The sequence below is a fragment of the Heptranchias perlo genome, chromosome 30 (assembly GCF_035084215.1).
Source record: "Heptranchias perlo isolate sHepPer1 chromosome 30, sHepPer1.hap1, whole genome shotgun sequence".
Taxonomy (NCBI): Eukaryota; Metazoa; Chordata; class Chondrichthyes; order Hexanchiformes; family Hexanchidae; genus Heptranchias; species Heptranchias perlo.
Window position 1 is genome coordinate 31,073,086 of NC_090354.1, and position 17,768 is coordinate 31,090,853.

Here is a 17,768-nt window from a genome sequence, read left to right on the forward strand (position 1 = left end):
GTCTCTGAGTTCCTCTCCATCCTGAGATATCTGTACACTGACTGATGTCCCTCAGTCCCCTCTCTCTCAGGGAGATAGCTGTATACTGACTGATGTCTTTCAGTTCCCTCTCTCTCAGGGAGATAGCTGTACACTGACTGATGTCTCTCAGTCCCCCCTCTCTCAGGGAGATATCTGTACACTGACTGGTGTCTCTCAGTCCCTCTCTCTCAGGGAGATATCTGTACACTGACTGATGTCTCTCAGTCCCCTCTCTCTCAGGGAGATATCTGTACACTGACTGATGTCACACAGTCCCTCTCCCTCAGGGAGATATCTGTACACTGACTGGTGTCTCTCAGTCCCCTCTCTCTCAGGGAGATATCTGTACACTGACTGGTGTCTCTCAGTCCCTCTCTCTCAGGGAGATAGCTGTACACTGACTGATGTCTCTCAGTCCTCCCTCTCTCAGGGAGATATCTGTACACTGACTGGTGTCTCTCAGTCCCTCTCTCTCAGGGAGATATCTGTACACTGACTGATGTCTCTCAGTTCCCTCTCTCTCAGGGAGATATCTGTACACTGACTGGTGTCTCTCAGTCCCTCTCTCTCAGGGAGATATCTGTACACTGACTGATGTCTCTCAGTCCCCTCTCTCTCAGGGAGATATCTGTACACTGACTGGTGTCTCTCAGTCCCTCTCCCTCAGGGAGATATCTGCACACTGACTGATGTCTCTCAGTCCCCTCTCTCTCAGGGAGATATCTGTACACTGACTGGTGTCTCTCAGTCCTCTCTCTCTCAGGAGATATCTGTACACTGACTGGTGTCTCTCAGTCCCCTCTCTCTCAGGAGATATCTGTACACTGATTGATGTCTCTCAGTCCCTTCCTTGTTTCTGTGTTTGATGCTCAGAGGTTGGGAGTGCAAATTTTGTATTAAATTTCTCCTTCAGTGACATCATGAAGTTCCCCTTGAGTGAAACTGCTAATGAGAATGGGTAGTTGCGAGCAGCACTGAACAGGGGTTCCATATAAAATATCAGCTCCGAGATCATCTCACCATAGGATTAAAGAACTAACACGGGAATAGGAGAGCAAGTGAGAGACATCGATAGTTACAGCACCTGCATCCAAATTGAAAACGCTGGGAATGCACCACAGGTAAGTTAGCATCTGAAAGAAAGAGAGAGAAGAGAGAAAGAAACAGAGAGAAAGAAACAGAGAGAGGGAGAAGAGCGAGGGAAAGAAAAAGAGAGAGAAAGGAAGACAGAAAGATAGAGGGAGAAAAGAAACAAAGAGAGACAGAAAGGGAGTGAAAGAAAGAGAGAAAGAGAGAAAAAATACTTAAGTTGAAACATCTCAAAGTTGATTCTGACAATGAATGACTCTTTCTGGAGTGCAGTGTCTGTTGTTATGCAAACACTGAGACTGAACCTTACACAGTGACTAACAGATGCCCCAGGGTCTGGGTCTGCTGGGTGGGATTGAGCTTCTCGCTGTGGCTGGCTGCTGCAGTGCTGATGTCTGTTATACCTTATTGTTTGCGTCACTTTAGCTGGATAGCAGGGCTGGTGCCGGAGTCTGGCGCTGGGCTTGGGCTGCGTGTGGCCTGTTGTCATTGTGCTGGACATTGGGTCTGAAATGGGGACCAGATATCCTCTGGCTCAGGCTCTGTCTCAGCGAGGACACTTATTTTTTTTGGACTGGGCTGTTTCTCCACATTCAGATGGCGGCAGGCAGTGGAAGGATCCATGAGGTAACACTTCGGGGCTGGGGGGGGTGCAGTGAACAGCTCTGAAATAGGAACATAGGAACAGGAGGAGGCCATTCAGCCCCTCGGGCCTGTTCTGCCATTCAATTAGATCATGACTGATCTGTACCTCAACTCCATTTCCCCGCTTCACTCCATACCCCTTGATAAACTTACCAACAAAAAATTAAGGATCTCGGCTTTGACCTGTTCTGTATTTCCAGAAATTTCTATTTTTATTTCAACATGTCAACATTAACATCTTTTTTTATTGGCATCATCCAGGATTATGGGGCACTTCAGACAAGTAGATTGATTCCTGGGATGAGAGGGTTGTCCTATGAGGAGAGATTGAGTAGAATGGGCCTATATTCTCTGGAGTTTAGAAGAATGAGAGGTGATCTCATTGAAATGTAAAAAATTCTTAGAGGGCTTGACAGGGTAGATGCTGAGAGGTTGTTTCCCCTGGCTGGAGAGTCTAGAACTAGGGGTCATAGTCTCAGGATAAGGGGCTGACTATTTAGGATCAAGTTGAGGAAAAATTTCTTCACTTAGAGGTTCGTGAGTCTTTGGAATTCTCTACCCCAGAGGGCTGTGGATGCTCAGTCATTGAGTACATTCAAGATGGAGATCAATAGATTTTTGGTCAATAAGGGAATCAAGGGATATGGGGATAGGGCGGGAAAGTGGAGTTGAGGTAGACGATGAGCCATGATCTTATTGAATGGCTCGAGGGGCAGTATAGCCAACTCCTGCTCCTAATACTTATGTTCTTATCCTCTTCCAAGCTTCAGATTCACAGGATTGCATCTTTGTGCTGTCTGATCCATTCTAGTTATCGCTCAAATCTTCGACTTCCAGCTGTTCTCCAGACACCTCCGACTGCCATTCAGAGGCTTCAGCCTCAGTGGAGTGATTGCAAACTCCCCAGACACTCATTGCCAGTCTCTGAGAGTCCCTGGGCAGTGGGGGCATAGGGTACGGTAGCATAGTGGTTATGTTACTGGGCTAGTAATCCAGAGGCCTGGACTAAAATCCAGAGTCATGAGTTCAAATCCCGCCACGGCAGCTGGCGAATTTAAATTCAATTAATTAAATTCAATTAATTAAATAAAAATCTGGAATTAAAATACTAGTATCAGTAATGATGGCCATGAAACTACCAGATTGTCATAAAAACCCATCTGGTTCACTAATGTCCTTTAGGGAAGGAAACCTGCCATCCTTACCCAGATCTGGCCTACATGTGACTCCAGACCCACAGCAATGTGGTTGATTCTTAATTGCCCTCTGAAATGGCCAAGCAAGCCACTCAGTTGTACAATCTCGCTACCACACGGACTGCAGCGGTTCAAGAAGGCGGCTCACCACCACCTTCTCAAGGGCAATTAGGGATGGGCAATAAATGCCGGCCTCGCCAGTAATGCCCCCATCCCGTGAACAACTAAAAAAAAAAAAAATTACTGCACGGATTTGCTGGTTGATCTGGATCTCCCAACTATTCCCAATTCTTGTGTGCCCCAGATTGCTCCAAGTAGCCTCCCTGACTGAGGCTGACCAGGTTACTCAGAGTCTGACAGGCTTGCACACAAAATGGCTGAGCTTGTCAGAGAATGCTCCACACACAGGCCCATGTGTAACTCTCAGGCAGCACTGAAATGGGAGTTGTAGAGCTGGGGCCTGCAGGGCTGCGACATGGCGGGGAGAAGCGGGGAGAAGATTCCCTCGGTGTGGCGAGGAGGTGGTGCTGCTCTCCCCTGAGGTCACAACGCACTCTGCTTTCAGGTGGAGGCAGGCGATTTTGGCAAGTAAATGGCACGTGGGGCAGTGTGTCCTGATGAAAACAGGGAATAGAAGCATGGATCCTGAAGTGAGGAGCTTCAATTGGACAAAATGGCTCCCCAGTGGGTAAAGGCACAGGCCTGTGTGGTACTGAACCACACACAAGTTATATCGTCGGGAAGTGATAGTCCCGTGAGGTGGCAGTCCCGTGAGGTGGTTGCTGTCTTTTGGATGAGATGTTAAACCGTGATCTTGTCTGCCCTCTTAGGCAGACATAAAAGATCCCATGGCACTATTTTAAAGACGAGCAGGGGAGTTCTCCTGGTGTCCTGGCCAATATTTATCCTTCAACCAACATCACTAAAACAGATTTTCTGGTCATTTATCTCATTTTGCTGTTTGTGGGAGCTTGCTGTGCGCAAATTGGCTGCCGCGTTTCCTGTAGTTTCCTGCAGTGATTACACAGCAAAACTACTTCATTGGCTGTAAAGCACTTTGAAAGGTCGTGAAAGGTGCTTTATATGTTTTCACCATTTTACATACACGCTGGGTGGTTTTTAAAATCCCTTCCCACCCCCGCTCTGTTTCAGACAGATCAAAATGAGTCCCGCAAATTCACAGTCCTTGATCCTCTCCCACACAGCCCAGTGCTGACACACTCACAGCCCAGTCCTGACACACTCCACACAGCCCAGTCCTGACACACTCACAGCCCAGTCCTGACACACTCCCCACAGCCCAGTCCTGACACTCTCCCCACCGCCCAGTCCTGACACACTCCCCACAGCCCAGTCCTGACACACTCCCCACAGCCCAGTCCTGACACACTCCCCACAGCCCAGTCCTGACACACTCCCCACAGCCCAGTCCTGACACTCTCCCCACCGCCCAGTCCTGACACTCTCCCCACAGCCCAGTCCTGACACACTCACAGCCCAGTCCTGACACACTCCCCACAGCCCAGTCCTGACACACTCCCCACAGCCCAGTCCTGACACACTCCCCACAGCCCAGTCCTGACACACTCCCCACAGCCCAGTCCTGACACACTCACAGCCCAGTCCTGACACACTCCCCACAGCCCAGTCCTGACACACTCCACACAGCCCAGTCCTGACACACTCCCCACAGCCCAGTCCTGACACACTCACAGCCCAGTCCTGACACACTCACAGCCCAGTCCTGACACTCTCTCTCCCCTGGATTGCACTCTCAGTGCCGGCTGCTGAGAGCAAGGGTTGGAATCGATTGTTGAAGTGTCCCTTTCACACTCAGGCGTTGTGTACAAGGCCTGTACTTCTGAAGCTGGAATGATCCAAGTTTGGTGCCAAAGCTGGAGTGCGGATTGGTGCCTGTGAGCGAGATAATGGGATACACCTCAGCCTGGTGCTGACAGCTCCTGCACGTTTAACAGCTGTCCCCGCGGGGGCTCAGAGGTCACTGTCTGATGTGATTTCATGAGGAAATTGTCAGCTGTTGGATTCATCTGAAATGTGATTCACTCTTAATCAACAGTCTGATTGTAACCTCATCAACTCGGACTGGAAAGGGGAAAAGAGAGAGAGAGAGAGAGGGGAGAGAGAGAGAGAGCGAGAGAGAGAGGGGGGAAGAGAGAGAGAGGGGGGAGAGAGAGAGGGGGAGAGAGAGAGCGAGAGAGAGAGGGGGGAAGAGAGAGAGAGATAGAGAGGGGGTGACAGAGAGAGAGAGGGAGAGAGAGAAAGAGAGAGAGGGGGGGAGAGAGAGAGAGATAGAGGGGGACAGAGAGGGGGGAGAGAGAGAGATAGAGAGAGTGGGGGAGAGAGAGAGAGAGAGAGGAGAGAGAGAGAGAGAGGGGGGGGGGTGGAGAGAGAGAGAGGGGGGGGGAGAGAGCGAGAGAGATAGAGAGAGAGAGGAGAGAGAGAGAGAGTGAGGGGGGAGAGAGAGAGAGATAGAGAGGGGGGGAGAGAGAGAGATAGAGGGGGGGAGAGAGAGAGAGAGAGAGAGGTGGGGGGAGAGAGAGAGAGAGAGAGGGGGGAGAGAGAGAGAGGGGGGAGAGAGAGAGAGAGGGGGCGGAGAAAGAGAGAGTGAGAGAGGGAGAGGGGAGAGAGAGAGAGGGGGGGGGGGAGAGAGATAGAGAGGGGGGAGAGAGAGAGAGAGATAGAGAGGGGGGGAGAGAGAGACAGAGAGAGCTAGAGAGAGGGGGAGAGAGAGAGAGGGAAGGCAAGATGGAGACAGAGAGAGGGGGAGAGAGAGAAATCACTGAGAGAGAAAGAGAGAGGGGGAGAGAGAGAGGGAGACAGAGAGGCAGAAAGCAGTGGGGAGAGAGAGAGAGATAGATGGGGAGGAGGATAGAAAGAGGCAGAGAAGGGGAGAGAACCAGAAAGCGAGAGGGAGAGAAAGGTCGGGACAGGTGGAGAGAGACAGAGTGAGAGAGAAACACAGAGAATTGTGGAGGAGGATGTGAGACAGAGAGAGAGAGCCATCGAGACAGACACACACTGTGGACTTCCCCTGGTGTTATTTTTCCACTGTCTCTCCCCTCGGCCCTGACTCTCTGGTACAGTTGTGGTTCCATAGGTGCTGGGAGCTGTCCAGGACTTTGCCCAAGTGACTAAGCTCCGTGTATCAGTCTAGACAGCAAGTGTCAGTGGACCAGTCCATTGCAGCACTACCCCCCCCTCTGTTGTCATAGCTACTGACAGGGGTGTGGGCCAGTGTGTGGGTGTAATTGTTTGTGTGTTTGTATTTGTTGTTCTGTGTATGGGTGTGTGTCACAGTACGTGTGTCTATGTATGTATGTTTGTGTGGCTGTGTATCTGTGTTTGTTGAGGGGTGTGTGGCACCTGTGTAAGTGTGTTTGTGTGTAAGTGTGTGAGTGTATGTGTGTGCATCTGTGTGTGCGTGTATGTGTGCCTGTGTACGTATCTGTCTGTTTGTGCCTATGCGTGTGTGTGTTTGTATATGAGTGTATGTGCACATGTCTGTGCATTCGTGTCCATGTGCATGCTTTTGCGTTTCTGCGTGTGTGTTTCTTTGTGTGTGCATGAGTGCACGTCCGTGTGCATGTGTGTGTGTTTGTGTGTGTGAGTATGTGTGTGTGAGTGCATGTGTGTTTCTGCGTGTGCAGGGAGATATTGTGAACCCAGGCCCTACCATCAAAATGCAAGAGGATAATAATGGACTTGCAGAATGGGTGTGTAATTGGCAAATGAAATTCAATATAGATAAGTGTGAAGTGATGCATTTTGGTAGGATTAATAAAGAGGCCACTTACTGCTTGGATAATAAGAGGTTAAACAGGATAGAAGAGCAAAGGGATCTGGAGTACAGATACACAAATCACTAAAAGTAGCAGATAGAACCTTGGTTAGACCACACTTGGAGTACTGTGAACAGTTCTGGTCTCCATACCACAGAAAAAATATAGAAGCATTGGAAAAGGTGCAAAAAAGATTCACAAGGATGATATCAGAACTGAGAGGATATCCTTATTAGGAAAGGCTGAACAGACTGGGGCTCTTTACTCTAGAAATGAGAAGTCTGAGGGGTGACCTGATAGAGGTCTTTAAGATAATGAAAGGGTTTGATAGGGTAGACATAGAGAAGATGTTTCCACTTGTGGGGGAATCCAAAACTAGAGGTCATAAATATAAAATAGTCGCTGATAAATCCAACAGGAAATTCAGGAGAAACTTCTTTACCCTGAGAGTGGTGAGAATGTGGAACTCGCTGCCACAAGGAGTAGTTGAGGTGAATAACATAGATACATTTAAGGGGAAGCTGGATAAACACATGAGGGAGAAAGGAATAGAAGGGTCTCCTGATAGGGTTAGATGAAGTAGGGAGGGAGGAGGCTCGTGTGGAGCATAAATGCCGGCATAGACCTGTTGGGCCGAAGGGCCTGTTTCCGTGCTGTAGTTTTGAAGTAACTCAATGTACCAGTACACGAGACTCCATTGTGAAACACCACGGCCCTGGACGGCCACTGTTTTGAATTACCTCATTGGACCCAAATCTGAAGATAAGAAGATCGAATGGGATGGCGGCCACGATGTCGATGAGGAACCAACCCTTGAAGTAATGGATGGCGATTTTCGCTGGGTGACTCACCACCTCATTGTTCTTGTTGACGTAGGTAGTGCGGAAGTTGATGATGATGTCGATGACGAACATGATGTCCACGATCAGGTCCACAATGGCCAGCGGGTTACAAGAGTAGCCACATTCCCGCCACTTCTCCTCTTCCTGATCGTTGAGCAGGAAGGCGGCAGAGTACGGGGTGAAGATGGTGGTGTACATCACCAGCAGGAGAATGAGCCAGTCCCAGACCGCCTTGAAAGGGCTGTAGTGAAGAATAGTCCACTTGTGAATGCGGGGGGCTTGCAGTTTATATTCTGGAAGTACATCAGCTCCGAGCGAGAGGACCTACAACACAGAAGAAACAATGACGGGTGAGTACTGACCTGCCCAGACTGGAATGTCACCAGGTTCGAGCCCTTGGTCTGTGCTGAGTTGGCTGATCTGGGCCAGTTGGAGGACTATAGTTGGTGTCAGCCATGGCTTAGTGGGTAGCCTCTGAGTTGACTCTGACTCTGAGTTTGAAGGTCGTGGGTTTAAGACCCACTCCAGAGACTTGACCTTATAATCCAGGCTGACACTTTAGTGCAGTACTGAGGGGGTGCTGCAGTGTTGAAGGTGCTGTCTTTTAGATGAGAAATTAAACCAAGTCTGCCCTCTCAGGTGGATGTAAAAGATCCCTGGCACTATTTCGAATAAGGGCAGGGGGATTCCCGCTGGTGTCCTGGCTAATATTTATCCCTCAACCAACACCTAAAAACAGATTATCTGGTCAATAACACATTGCTGTTTGTGGGATCTTGCTGTGCGCAATATTGGCTGCTGCGTTTCCTACATTACAACAGTGACTACACTACAAATGCATTGCATTGGCAGTGAAATGCTATGGGATGTCCTGAGGTCATGAAAGGAGCTATATGAATGTATGTTCTTTCTTGGAGAATGAGTTTTTTTTCCAGGGACAGGTACGGAGTTGGAAGTGGGTAGAGGATGTGAGGGATACAAGGAAAGTGATCGGAGGAGATTTTTCTCCTGGGTTACTGATAACAGTGTCAGGGAGATTCATCTTTAATTGCTGGAGACTCCAGGACAATCCTGGAGGGCTGGCAACCCGAACTACCTGATTTATCTGAACTTCTCCACTATTCCTTTCAGCCGTGACCTTTTATTATGTTTCATGATTCGGGAGGTAATTAAAAAGTTCTGCCTCTTGAGCATATTGAACATTAGTAATCCCACCACAGACTTACCCTCTCTGACCACTCTGTGCTCTGAAACTTCTCAGCTTCTGATCAGAGCAGGAACATAGGAACAGGAGTTCCTCCAGGAGGCCATTCAGCCCCTCGAGCCTGTTCCGCCATTCAATTAGATCATGACTGATCTGTATCTTGACTCCATCTACCCGCCTTGGTTCCGTCACCCTTTAATACCCTTGCCTAACAAAAATCTATCAATCTCAGTTTTGAAATTTTCAATTGACCCCCAGCCTCAACAGCTTTTTGGGGGAGAGAGTTCCAGATTTCCACTCCCCTTTGTGTGAAGAAGGAGATCATGATAAAATCATTAAGTGGAATAAAATGAAAATTTAATTAAGAGAATTGTTTTTCCCTCACTGCATTGAAGGAGCACCGAGCCATAAACTTTATACAGTAATAAAAATCAAATGATTACTTCCTTTTAACCCCCTGGGAGGAGATCTTTAAATGATACTTATTTTTCAATTAATTGTACAGACCTATTTATAGAAGTTTGGCTCTGTGATGTCTCCCAGTCAGATAACATAACGGGTGTGATGGAGACGGATTTCCTGCTCCAGCTCTGCTGTGACGGAAGTAGCACGTTCAAGTCAGCCATGTTTTAAAATAAAGGCCATTTTCCCAGCATCCCTTGCCCACCATGCCTCCCTGGAGAGAGGAAGAGGAAGGGGCCACTTTTCTCCTCACAGGGAGGAAGAGGAAGGGGCCAGGTCTCTCCCCGTAGACAGGGAGGGAAGAACCTGCAAGTGTCAGGCCTCTCTCCATAGGGAGGGAGCAGCACCAGGTCCACTCTCACATATCTCCTTGTGTTTAGCTGGTGTCAGTCACTGGGAGGACCTGCGATCTGGTGTCAGTCACTGGGAGGACCTGCGATCTGGTGTCAGTCACTGGGAGGACCTGCGATCTGGTGTCAGTCACTGGGAGGACCTGCGATCTGGTGTCAGTCACTGGGAGGACCTGCGATCTGGTGTCAGTCACTGGAAGGACCTGCGATCTGGTGTCAGTCACTGGGAGGACCTGCGATCTGGTGTCAGTCACTGGAAGGACCTGCGATCTGGTGTCAGTCACTGGGAGGACCTGCGAGCAGGTGTCAGTCACTGGGAGGACCTGCGAGCAGGTGTCAGTCACTGGGAGGACCTGCGAGCAGGTGTCAGTCACTGGGAGGACCTGCGAGCAGGTGTCAGTCACTGGGAGGACCTGCGAGCAGGTGTCAGTCACTGGGAGGACTGCGATTTGGTTCAAGATAGAGCATTCCCTGGAGGGGTCAAGGAGAGAATCTATTTGGTTAGAGTTAACAAATAAAAGAGGTGCCATTACACTACTGGGTGTATTCTATAGGCCACCAACTAATGGGAAGGATATAGAGGAGCAAATTTGCAGAGAAATGACAGAGAGGTGCAAAAGCTATAGAATAGTGATAACGGGGTCTTCAGCTATCCTAATATAGACAGGGATAATAATAATAATAAGGGGCACAGAGGGGGAGGAATTTTTGAAATGTGTTCAGGATAACTTTCTTAACCAGTAGATTTCCGGCCCAAAGAGGAAGGAGGCATTGCTGGACTTGGATCTAGGGAATGAGGCGGATCAAGTGGAGCAAGTGTCAGTGGGAGAGCATTTAGGGAGCAGCGGTCATAGTCTCATAAGGTTTAGAATAGCTATTGGAAAAGGACACGGACCACTCTAAAGTAAAAATACTCAATTGGAGGAGGGCCAATTTCAATGGGATGAGAACAGATCTGGCCCGGGTAAATTGGAATCAAAGATTGGCAGGCAAAACTGTAATTGAACAGTGGACGGTCTTTAAAGAGGAGATGGTTTGGGTACAGTCTAGGTATATTCTTACATGGCAAAAAGGCAGGGCAACTAAAGCCAGAGCTCCCTGGATGATGAAAGAGATAGTGAGTAAGATGAAGCGGAAAAAAGGGGCGTATGATAGATGTCAGGTTGATAACACGAGTGAGAACCAGGCAGAATAAAGAAAGTTCAGAGGGGAAGTGAAAAAGGAAATAAGAGGGGCAAAAAGAGAGAGTATGAGAATAGACTGGCGTCCAACATAAAAGGGAATCCAAAAGACTTCTACAGGCATGTAAACAGTAAATAGGTAATAAGACGAGGGGTGGGGCTGATTAGGGACCATAAAGGAGATCTACTCATGGAGGCAGAGGGGCTGGCCGAGGTACTAAATGAATACTTTGCATCTGTCTTTACCACGGAAGAAGATGCTGCCAGAGTCTCAGTAAAGGAAAATATAGTTGAGATACTGGATGGGCTAAAAATTGATGATGAAGACATACTAGAAAGGCTAGCTGTACTTAAAGTAGATAAGTCACCTGGTCCGGATGGGATGCACCCGAGGTTGCTGAGGGAAGTAAGGGTGGAAATTGCGGAGGTACTGGCCATAATCTTCCAAACATCCGTAGATACGGGGGGTGGTGACAGAGGACTGGAGAATTGCAAATGTTACTTCCTTGTTCAAAAAAGGCTGTAAGGATAAACCCAGCAACTACAGGCCGGTCAGTTTAATCTCAGTGGTGGGGAAAGTTTTAGAAACAATAATCCGGGACAGAATTAACAGTCACTTGGACGAGTGTGGATTGATTAGGGAAAGCCAGCACGGATTTGTTAAAGGCAAATCGTGTTTAACTAACCTGATAGAGTTTTTTGATGAGGTAACAGAGAGGGTAGATGAGGGCAATGCAGTTGATGTGGTGTATATAGACTTCCAAAAGGCGTGTGATAAAGTGCCGCATGGTAGGCTTATCATGAAGATTGCGGCCCATGGAATAAAGGGGGCAGTAGCAACATGGATACAGAATTGGCTAAGGGACAGGAAACAGAGAGTAGTGGTGAATGGTTGTTTTTTGGACTGGAGGGAGGTGTACAGTGGTATTCCCCAGGGGTCAGTGCTGGGACCACTGCTTTTTTTGATATATATTAATGACATGGACTTGGGTGTACAGGGCACAATTTCCAAATTTGCAGATGACACAAAACTTGGAAGGGTAGTAAACAGTGAGGAGGATAATGATAGACTTCAAGAAGGCCTTTGATAAAGTCCCACATAAAAGGCTAGTGTGCAAAATTAAAGCACATGGGATTGGGGATAATATACTGGCATGGATTGAAAATTGGTTAACAGACAGGAAACAGAGAGTAGGAATAAATGGGTCTTTTTCGGGGTGGCAGGCAGTGACTAGTGGGGTACCGCAGGGATCAGTGCTTGGGCCCCAGCTATTCACAATATATATCAGTGATTTGGATGAGGGAACCAAATTTAATATTTCCAAGTTTGCTGACGACACAAAACTAGGTGGGATTGTGAGTTGTGAGGAGGATGCAAAGAGGCTTCAAGGTGATTTAGACAAGTTGAGTGAGTGGGCAAATACATGGCAGATGCTGTATAATGTGAATAAATGTGAAGTTATCCACTTCGGAAGAAAAAACAGAAAGGCAGAGTATTATTTAAATGGTGATAGATTGGGAAATGTTGATGTACAAAGGGACCTGGGTGTCCTTGTACACCAGTCATTGAAAGCAAACATGCAGGTGCAGCAAAAAGTTAGGAGGGCAAATGGTATGTTGGCTTTCATTGCAAGAGGATTTGAGTACAGGAGCAAGGATGTCTTACTGCAGTTATACAGGGTCTTGGTGAGACCACACCTGGAGTATTGTGTGCAGTTTTGGTCTCCTTACCTAAGAAAGGATATACTTGCCATAGAGGGAGTGCAGCGAAGGTTCACCAGACTGATTCCTGGAATGGCAGGACTGTCATATGAGGAGAGATTGGGTCGACTCGGCCTATATTCACTTGAGTTTAGAAGAATGAGAGGGGATCTCATTGAAACATATAAAATTCTGACAGGGCTAGACAGACTGGATGCAGGGAGGATGTTTCCCCTGGCTGGAGGGTCCAGAACGAGGGGTCACAGTCTCAGGATACGGGGTAAGACATTTAGGACTGAGATGAGGAAAAATTTCTTCACTCAGAGGGTGGTGAACCTGTGGAATTCTCTATCACAGGAGGCTGTGGAGGCCAAGTCACTGAATATATTTAAGAAGGAGCTAGATAGATTTCTAGACACAAAAGGCATCAAGGAGTATGAGGAGAGAGCAGGAATATGGTATTGAGATAGAGGATCAGCCATGATCATATTGAATGGCAGAGCAACTCGAAGGGCCGAATGGCCTACTCCTACTCCTATTTTCGATGTTTCTATGATATGGACAGGCTGGTGGCATGGTCGGACACATGGCAAATGAAATTTAATGCAGAAAAATGCAAAGTGATACAGGAAAAACGAGGAGAGGCAATATAAACTAGAGGGTCCAATAGGGGTAGAGGAACAGAGAGATCTGGGGGTATATGTGCACAAATCGTTGAAGGTGGCAGGGCAGGTTGAGAAAGAGGTTAAAAAAGCATACAGGATCCTGGGCTTTACAAATAGAGGCATAGAGTACAAAAGTATGGAAGTCACGATGAACCTTTATAAAACACTGGTTTGGCCACAACTGGAGTATTGTGTCCAGTTCTGGGCACTGCACTTTAGGAAAGATGTGAAGGCCTTAGAGAGGGTGCAGAAGAGATTTACTAGAATGATTCCAGGGATGAGGGACTTTAGTTGCATGGATAGACTGGAGAAGCTGGGGTTGTTCTCCTCAGAACAGAGACGGTTGCGAGGAGATTTGATAGAGGTGTTCAAAATCATGAAGGGTCTAGACAGAGTAGATAGAGAGAAACTGTTCCCATAGGTGGAATGGTCAAGAACCAGAGGACATAGATTTAAGGTGATTGGTAAAAGAACCAAAGGCGACATGAGGAAAAACTTTTTTACACAGCGAGTGGTTAGGATCTGGAATGCACTGCCCGAGGGAGTGGTGGAGGCAGATTCAATCATGGCTTTCAAAAGGGAACTGGATAAGTACTTGAAAGGAAAATATTTGCAGGTCTACAGGGATAGGGCAGGGGAGTGGGACTAGCTGGATTGCTCTTGCATAGAGCCGGCGCGGACTCGATGGGCTGAATGGCCTCCTTCCATGCTGTAACCTTTCTATGATTCTATGATTCTGTGTTTCTAAGTCACTGAGATGTTCTGGATAAAAGGTCCTCAATTTAGATCAGGCGTTACTTTTTCCCTGGCCTGGTTGAACCGCGGTGGCTGGTATGCCCATTGAAAGGAGGCCCACCAGCTGGTGCAGGGACACAACTGGGACCCACTGGTGGTCTTCCCCCCTCACTCCCACCCCATGACCAAATTTTTGAAATGAACAAAAAACAGCGAATAATAATCATGGGAGATTTCAACTACCCACAAATAAACTGGCAAAAAGACGTAGGGAAAGGGAAAGGGGTTTTTAGTGTGTACAGGATTCCTTTCTTACCCAGTATGTGAGAAGCCCAACAAGAGAGGAATCACTACTGCATCTAGTAATGGGAAATGAACCAGAGCCAATAAGAAAAGTAAATATAGGGGAACATTTAGGCAATAGCGATCATAACAATAAGGTTTAAAATAATGATTGAGAAAGATATAAGTAAGACAAAAACCGAAGTAATATATTGGTAAAAAGCTAATTTTGAGGGGATGAGAATGGAACTGGGGAAGGTAAACTGGAAAAAAATTGACAAAGAGATAGAACAGCAGTGGGAAATATTTAAAACGGTGATCAATAGAGTTCAGGAAAAATATATTCCTCTAAAAAACAAGAACAAACTAGCCAAATGGTATAAAGACATTTAAGATAGAAAATGGGGGAGATAATTGATAAACTAATCAAATCAGAGAGGATAAAACCCCTGGTCCGCATGGATTGCATCCGTGAATATTAAAAGAAGTTAGTGAAGAGATAGCAGAGGCACTATTACATATATATAAAAATTCATTCGTAAAAAGAATAGTGCCAGAGGACTGGTGGACAGCTAATGTTATTTCTATATTTAAAAAGATAGAACAAGTCCAGGGAACTATAGACCAGTTAGCTTAATGTCGGTGTAGGAAAGATAATGGAATCGTAACTCAAAGGTGTAACAGAAAAACATCTAGAAAACAAAAATATGATAAAGAATAGTCAGCACGGATTTCAGAAGGGAAAATCATGCTTGACCAACCTTATTGAATTCTTTGAAGAAGTAACAGAAAGAGTAGATAGGAGTAATGTAGATGTAATCTATTTGGATTTTCAAAAGGCCTTTGATAAGGTACCGCATAATAGGCTCATGACTAAGGTCAGAGCATGTGGAGTCGGGGGACAGGTAGCAGAATGGATAGCAAGCTGGCTACAAAACAGAAAACAGAGACTGGGGTAGTTACTCAGACTGGCAAAAGGTGGGAAGTGGTGTTCCACAGGGATCGGTGCTTGGACCACTGTTGTTCACAATTTATATTAACGATTTCGACTCGTGAATTGAAAATACAATTTCAAAATTTGGGAACGACACCAAATATACAGGTATAGTTAATACAAAGGAAGAATGTGTCAAAATGCAAGAAGACATTAATAAACTTTCAGAATAGACGTGTAATTGGTAGATGAATTTCAATATAGATATGTGTACGGTGGTGCACTTTGGTAGGAAAAATGAGGAGACCACATACTGCTTGGATAATAAGTGTCTAAATGGGGTACAGGAGCAAAGGGATCTCAGGGTGCAGATAAACAAATCACTAAAAGTAGCGACGCTGGTTAATAAGGCCATAAAAAAGGGAAACCAAGCACTGGGGTGTATTTCTAGAGGGATTGAATTGAAAGGCAGAGAAGTTGTGTTAAAGTTGTGTGGAATGTTGGTTAGACCACACTGCAGCATTGTGCAAAGTTCTGGTCTCCATATTATAAAAAGGATATCGACGCATTGGAGAAGGTGCTAAAAAAGATTTGCAAGGATCATACCAGAACTGAGAGGATATACTTATCAGGAAAGGCTGAACAGGCTGGGGCTCTTTTCTCTAGAAAAGAGAGTGCTGGGGGGTGACCTGATAGAGGTCTTTAAGATAATGAAAGGGATCAATAGGGTAGATGTAGAATAAATGTTTCCACTTGTGGGGGAGTCCAAAACTAGAGGTCATAAATATAAGATAGTCACTAATAAATCCAATAGGGAATTCAGGAGAAACTTCTTTATCCAGAGAGTGGTTAGAATGTGGAATGCGCCACCACAAGGAGTAGTTGAGACAAATAGAGTAGATGCTTTTAAAGGGAATCTAGATCAGCACATGAGGGAGAAAGGAATAGAAGGGTATCCTGATAGGGTTAGATGAAATAGGGAGGGAGGAGGTTCGTGTAGAACATAAACGCCGGCATTGAGCAGTTGGGTCGAATGGCCTATTTTTGTGCTGTGAACTCGATGTCACTCGATGTAACACTTATGATTAACACAAACATCAAGAAATCTCAAATCACATTTATTAAAAGAATGATCAGGCACCGTAACCATCTCCTAACAGAGAGAATGTTCACATCTTAACCATTCCTAACAGAGAGAATGTTCACATCTTAACCATCTCCTAACAGAGAGAAAGTTCACATCTTAACCATCTCCTAACAGGTTTGGAACCCAGTGACAGCTGCAGATCGCGGCCTGAACCTTTCTGAATCCATTGCCAGCTGTTGTTAATCCTCAGAGAGTTAATGAAAAGTCAAGATTAACAAAATTTAAATTAGGCAGCGACAGACAAGCTCAGACAAGAACAATTTCATTATCGTGGAAGTGATACATTTTCAAAATGAAATCTCAAAGTTCACCTCGTTCCCACTCAATTACCGCTGTTGATATCTGGTTCTTTGTGCGGTTATTCTGGACTCTCCGGCACAGCACATGACTGGTGTCTCAGGAAGTGTTTTCTCACTTCGTCCACTATGGAGGTTTGATTGCTGCTCGGTACAGTTACACTGGCACTATCTGCTCAACCTAGGTTGCCACACTCGTGTGAGACTAGACAGGCTGTGAGTGTTAGCGAGCTGGTTGACCATTGAGCCTGGTCTTGTCCTCAGCTGACAGCCGCCATTGGAGGGGCGTCACTGGGTAGCAGTCAAGACCACAGACTGGAACTAGACCAAGGACTTTCCTGGTACTCTTAGCTCCATTACACACTAGCTTTCCCTGCTGGGTCATCGACGGGGAGGGGAAGGGGGGTTAACTATTTATTTGAAACTCTTTTCTGCAAAGCCTCTACAGTCTCGTGAACCGACCCCATCCCCCACAGTGGCTGGGAGTGATTAAGAGTTCAGCTGGAATCTCTAAGCCCAAGGAATGGGATTCAGGCAAGAAATGGGACAAAGTTAATGAAAAGAAAAATAGAAAGACTTGCATTTATATCGCGCCTTTCACGGCCTCAGGACGTCCCAAAGTGCTTTACAGGCAATGAAGTACTTTTGAAGTCTAATCACTGTTGTAATGTAGGAAATGCAGCAGCCAATTTGTGCACAGCAAGATACCACAAACAGCAATGTGATAATGAACAGGTAATCTGTTTTTAGATGTTGGTTGATGGATAAACGTTAGCCACGACACCAGGGAGAACTCCTCTGCTATTCTTCGAGATAGTGCCATGGGATCTTTTACATCCACCCGAGAGGGCGGACGGGACCTCGGTTTAATGTCTCATCTGAAAGACGGCACCACCGACAGTGCAGCACTCCCTCAATACTGCACCGGAGTGTCAGCCTGGATTATATGCTCGAGTCTCTGGAGTTGGGACTTGAACAACCTTCTGACTCGGAGGCGAGAGTGCGACCATTGAGCCACTGCTGACACTAATTATTCTGAAAATGGGCACTGGGATCTCAAGATCACAAAGAAACTAACATGACTTATTTACCCAGAGTGCTGGAACCAGCTCGTGAAGTGCACACTAAATCCATATCAAAGTCAAATTCAAACACTGCCCTTCAATAGAGTCAACATCTAATGGTTAATGACGGGACCTTTAATAAATCTCCTTTGAT

At 46.5% G+C, this 17,768-nt stretch overlaps 1 protein-coding gene across 1 annotated transcript in view; it reads right to left on the minus strand.

Moving 5' to 3' along the window:
* LOC137300083 (potassium voltage-gated channel subfamily H member 6-like) overlaps positions 1-15,033 on the minus strand; it is a 94,247-nt gene extending 79,214 nt beyond the window's left edge. Inside the window, exons 1-2 of the mRNA XM_067969178.1 lie at positions 14,935-15,033; positions 7,492-7,917 (exon numbers count right to left, since the gene is read on the minus strand). Coding sequence (XP_067825279.1) covers positions 7,492-7,917; positions 14,935-15,033 — 525 coding nt within the window. The remainder of the gene's footprint in view (positions 1-7,491; positions 7,918-14,934) is intronic.
* Between the last annotated feature and the right edge of the window lie 2,735 nt (positions 15,034-17,768).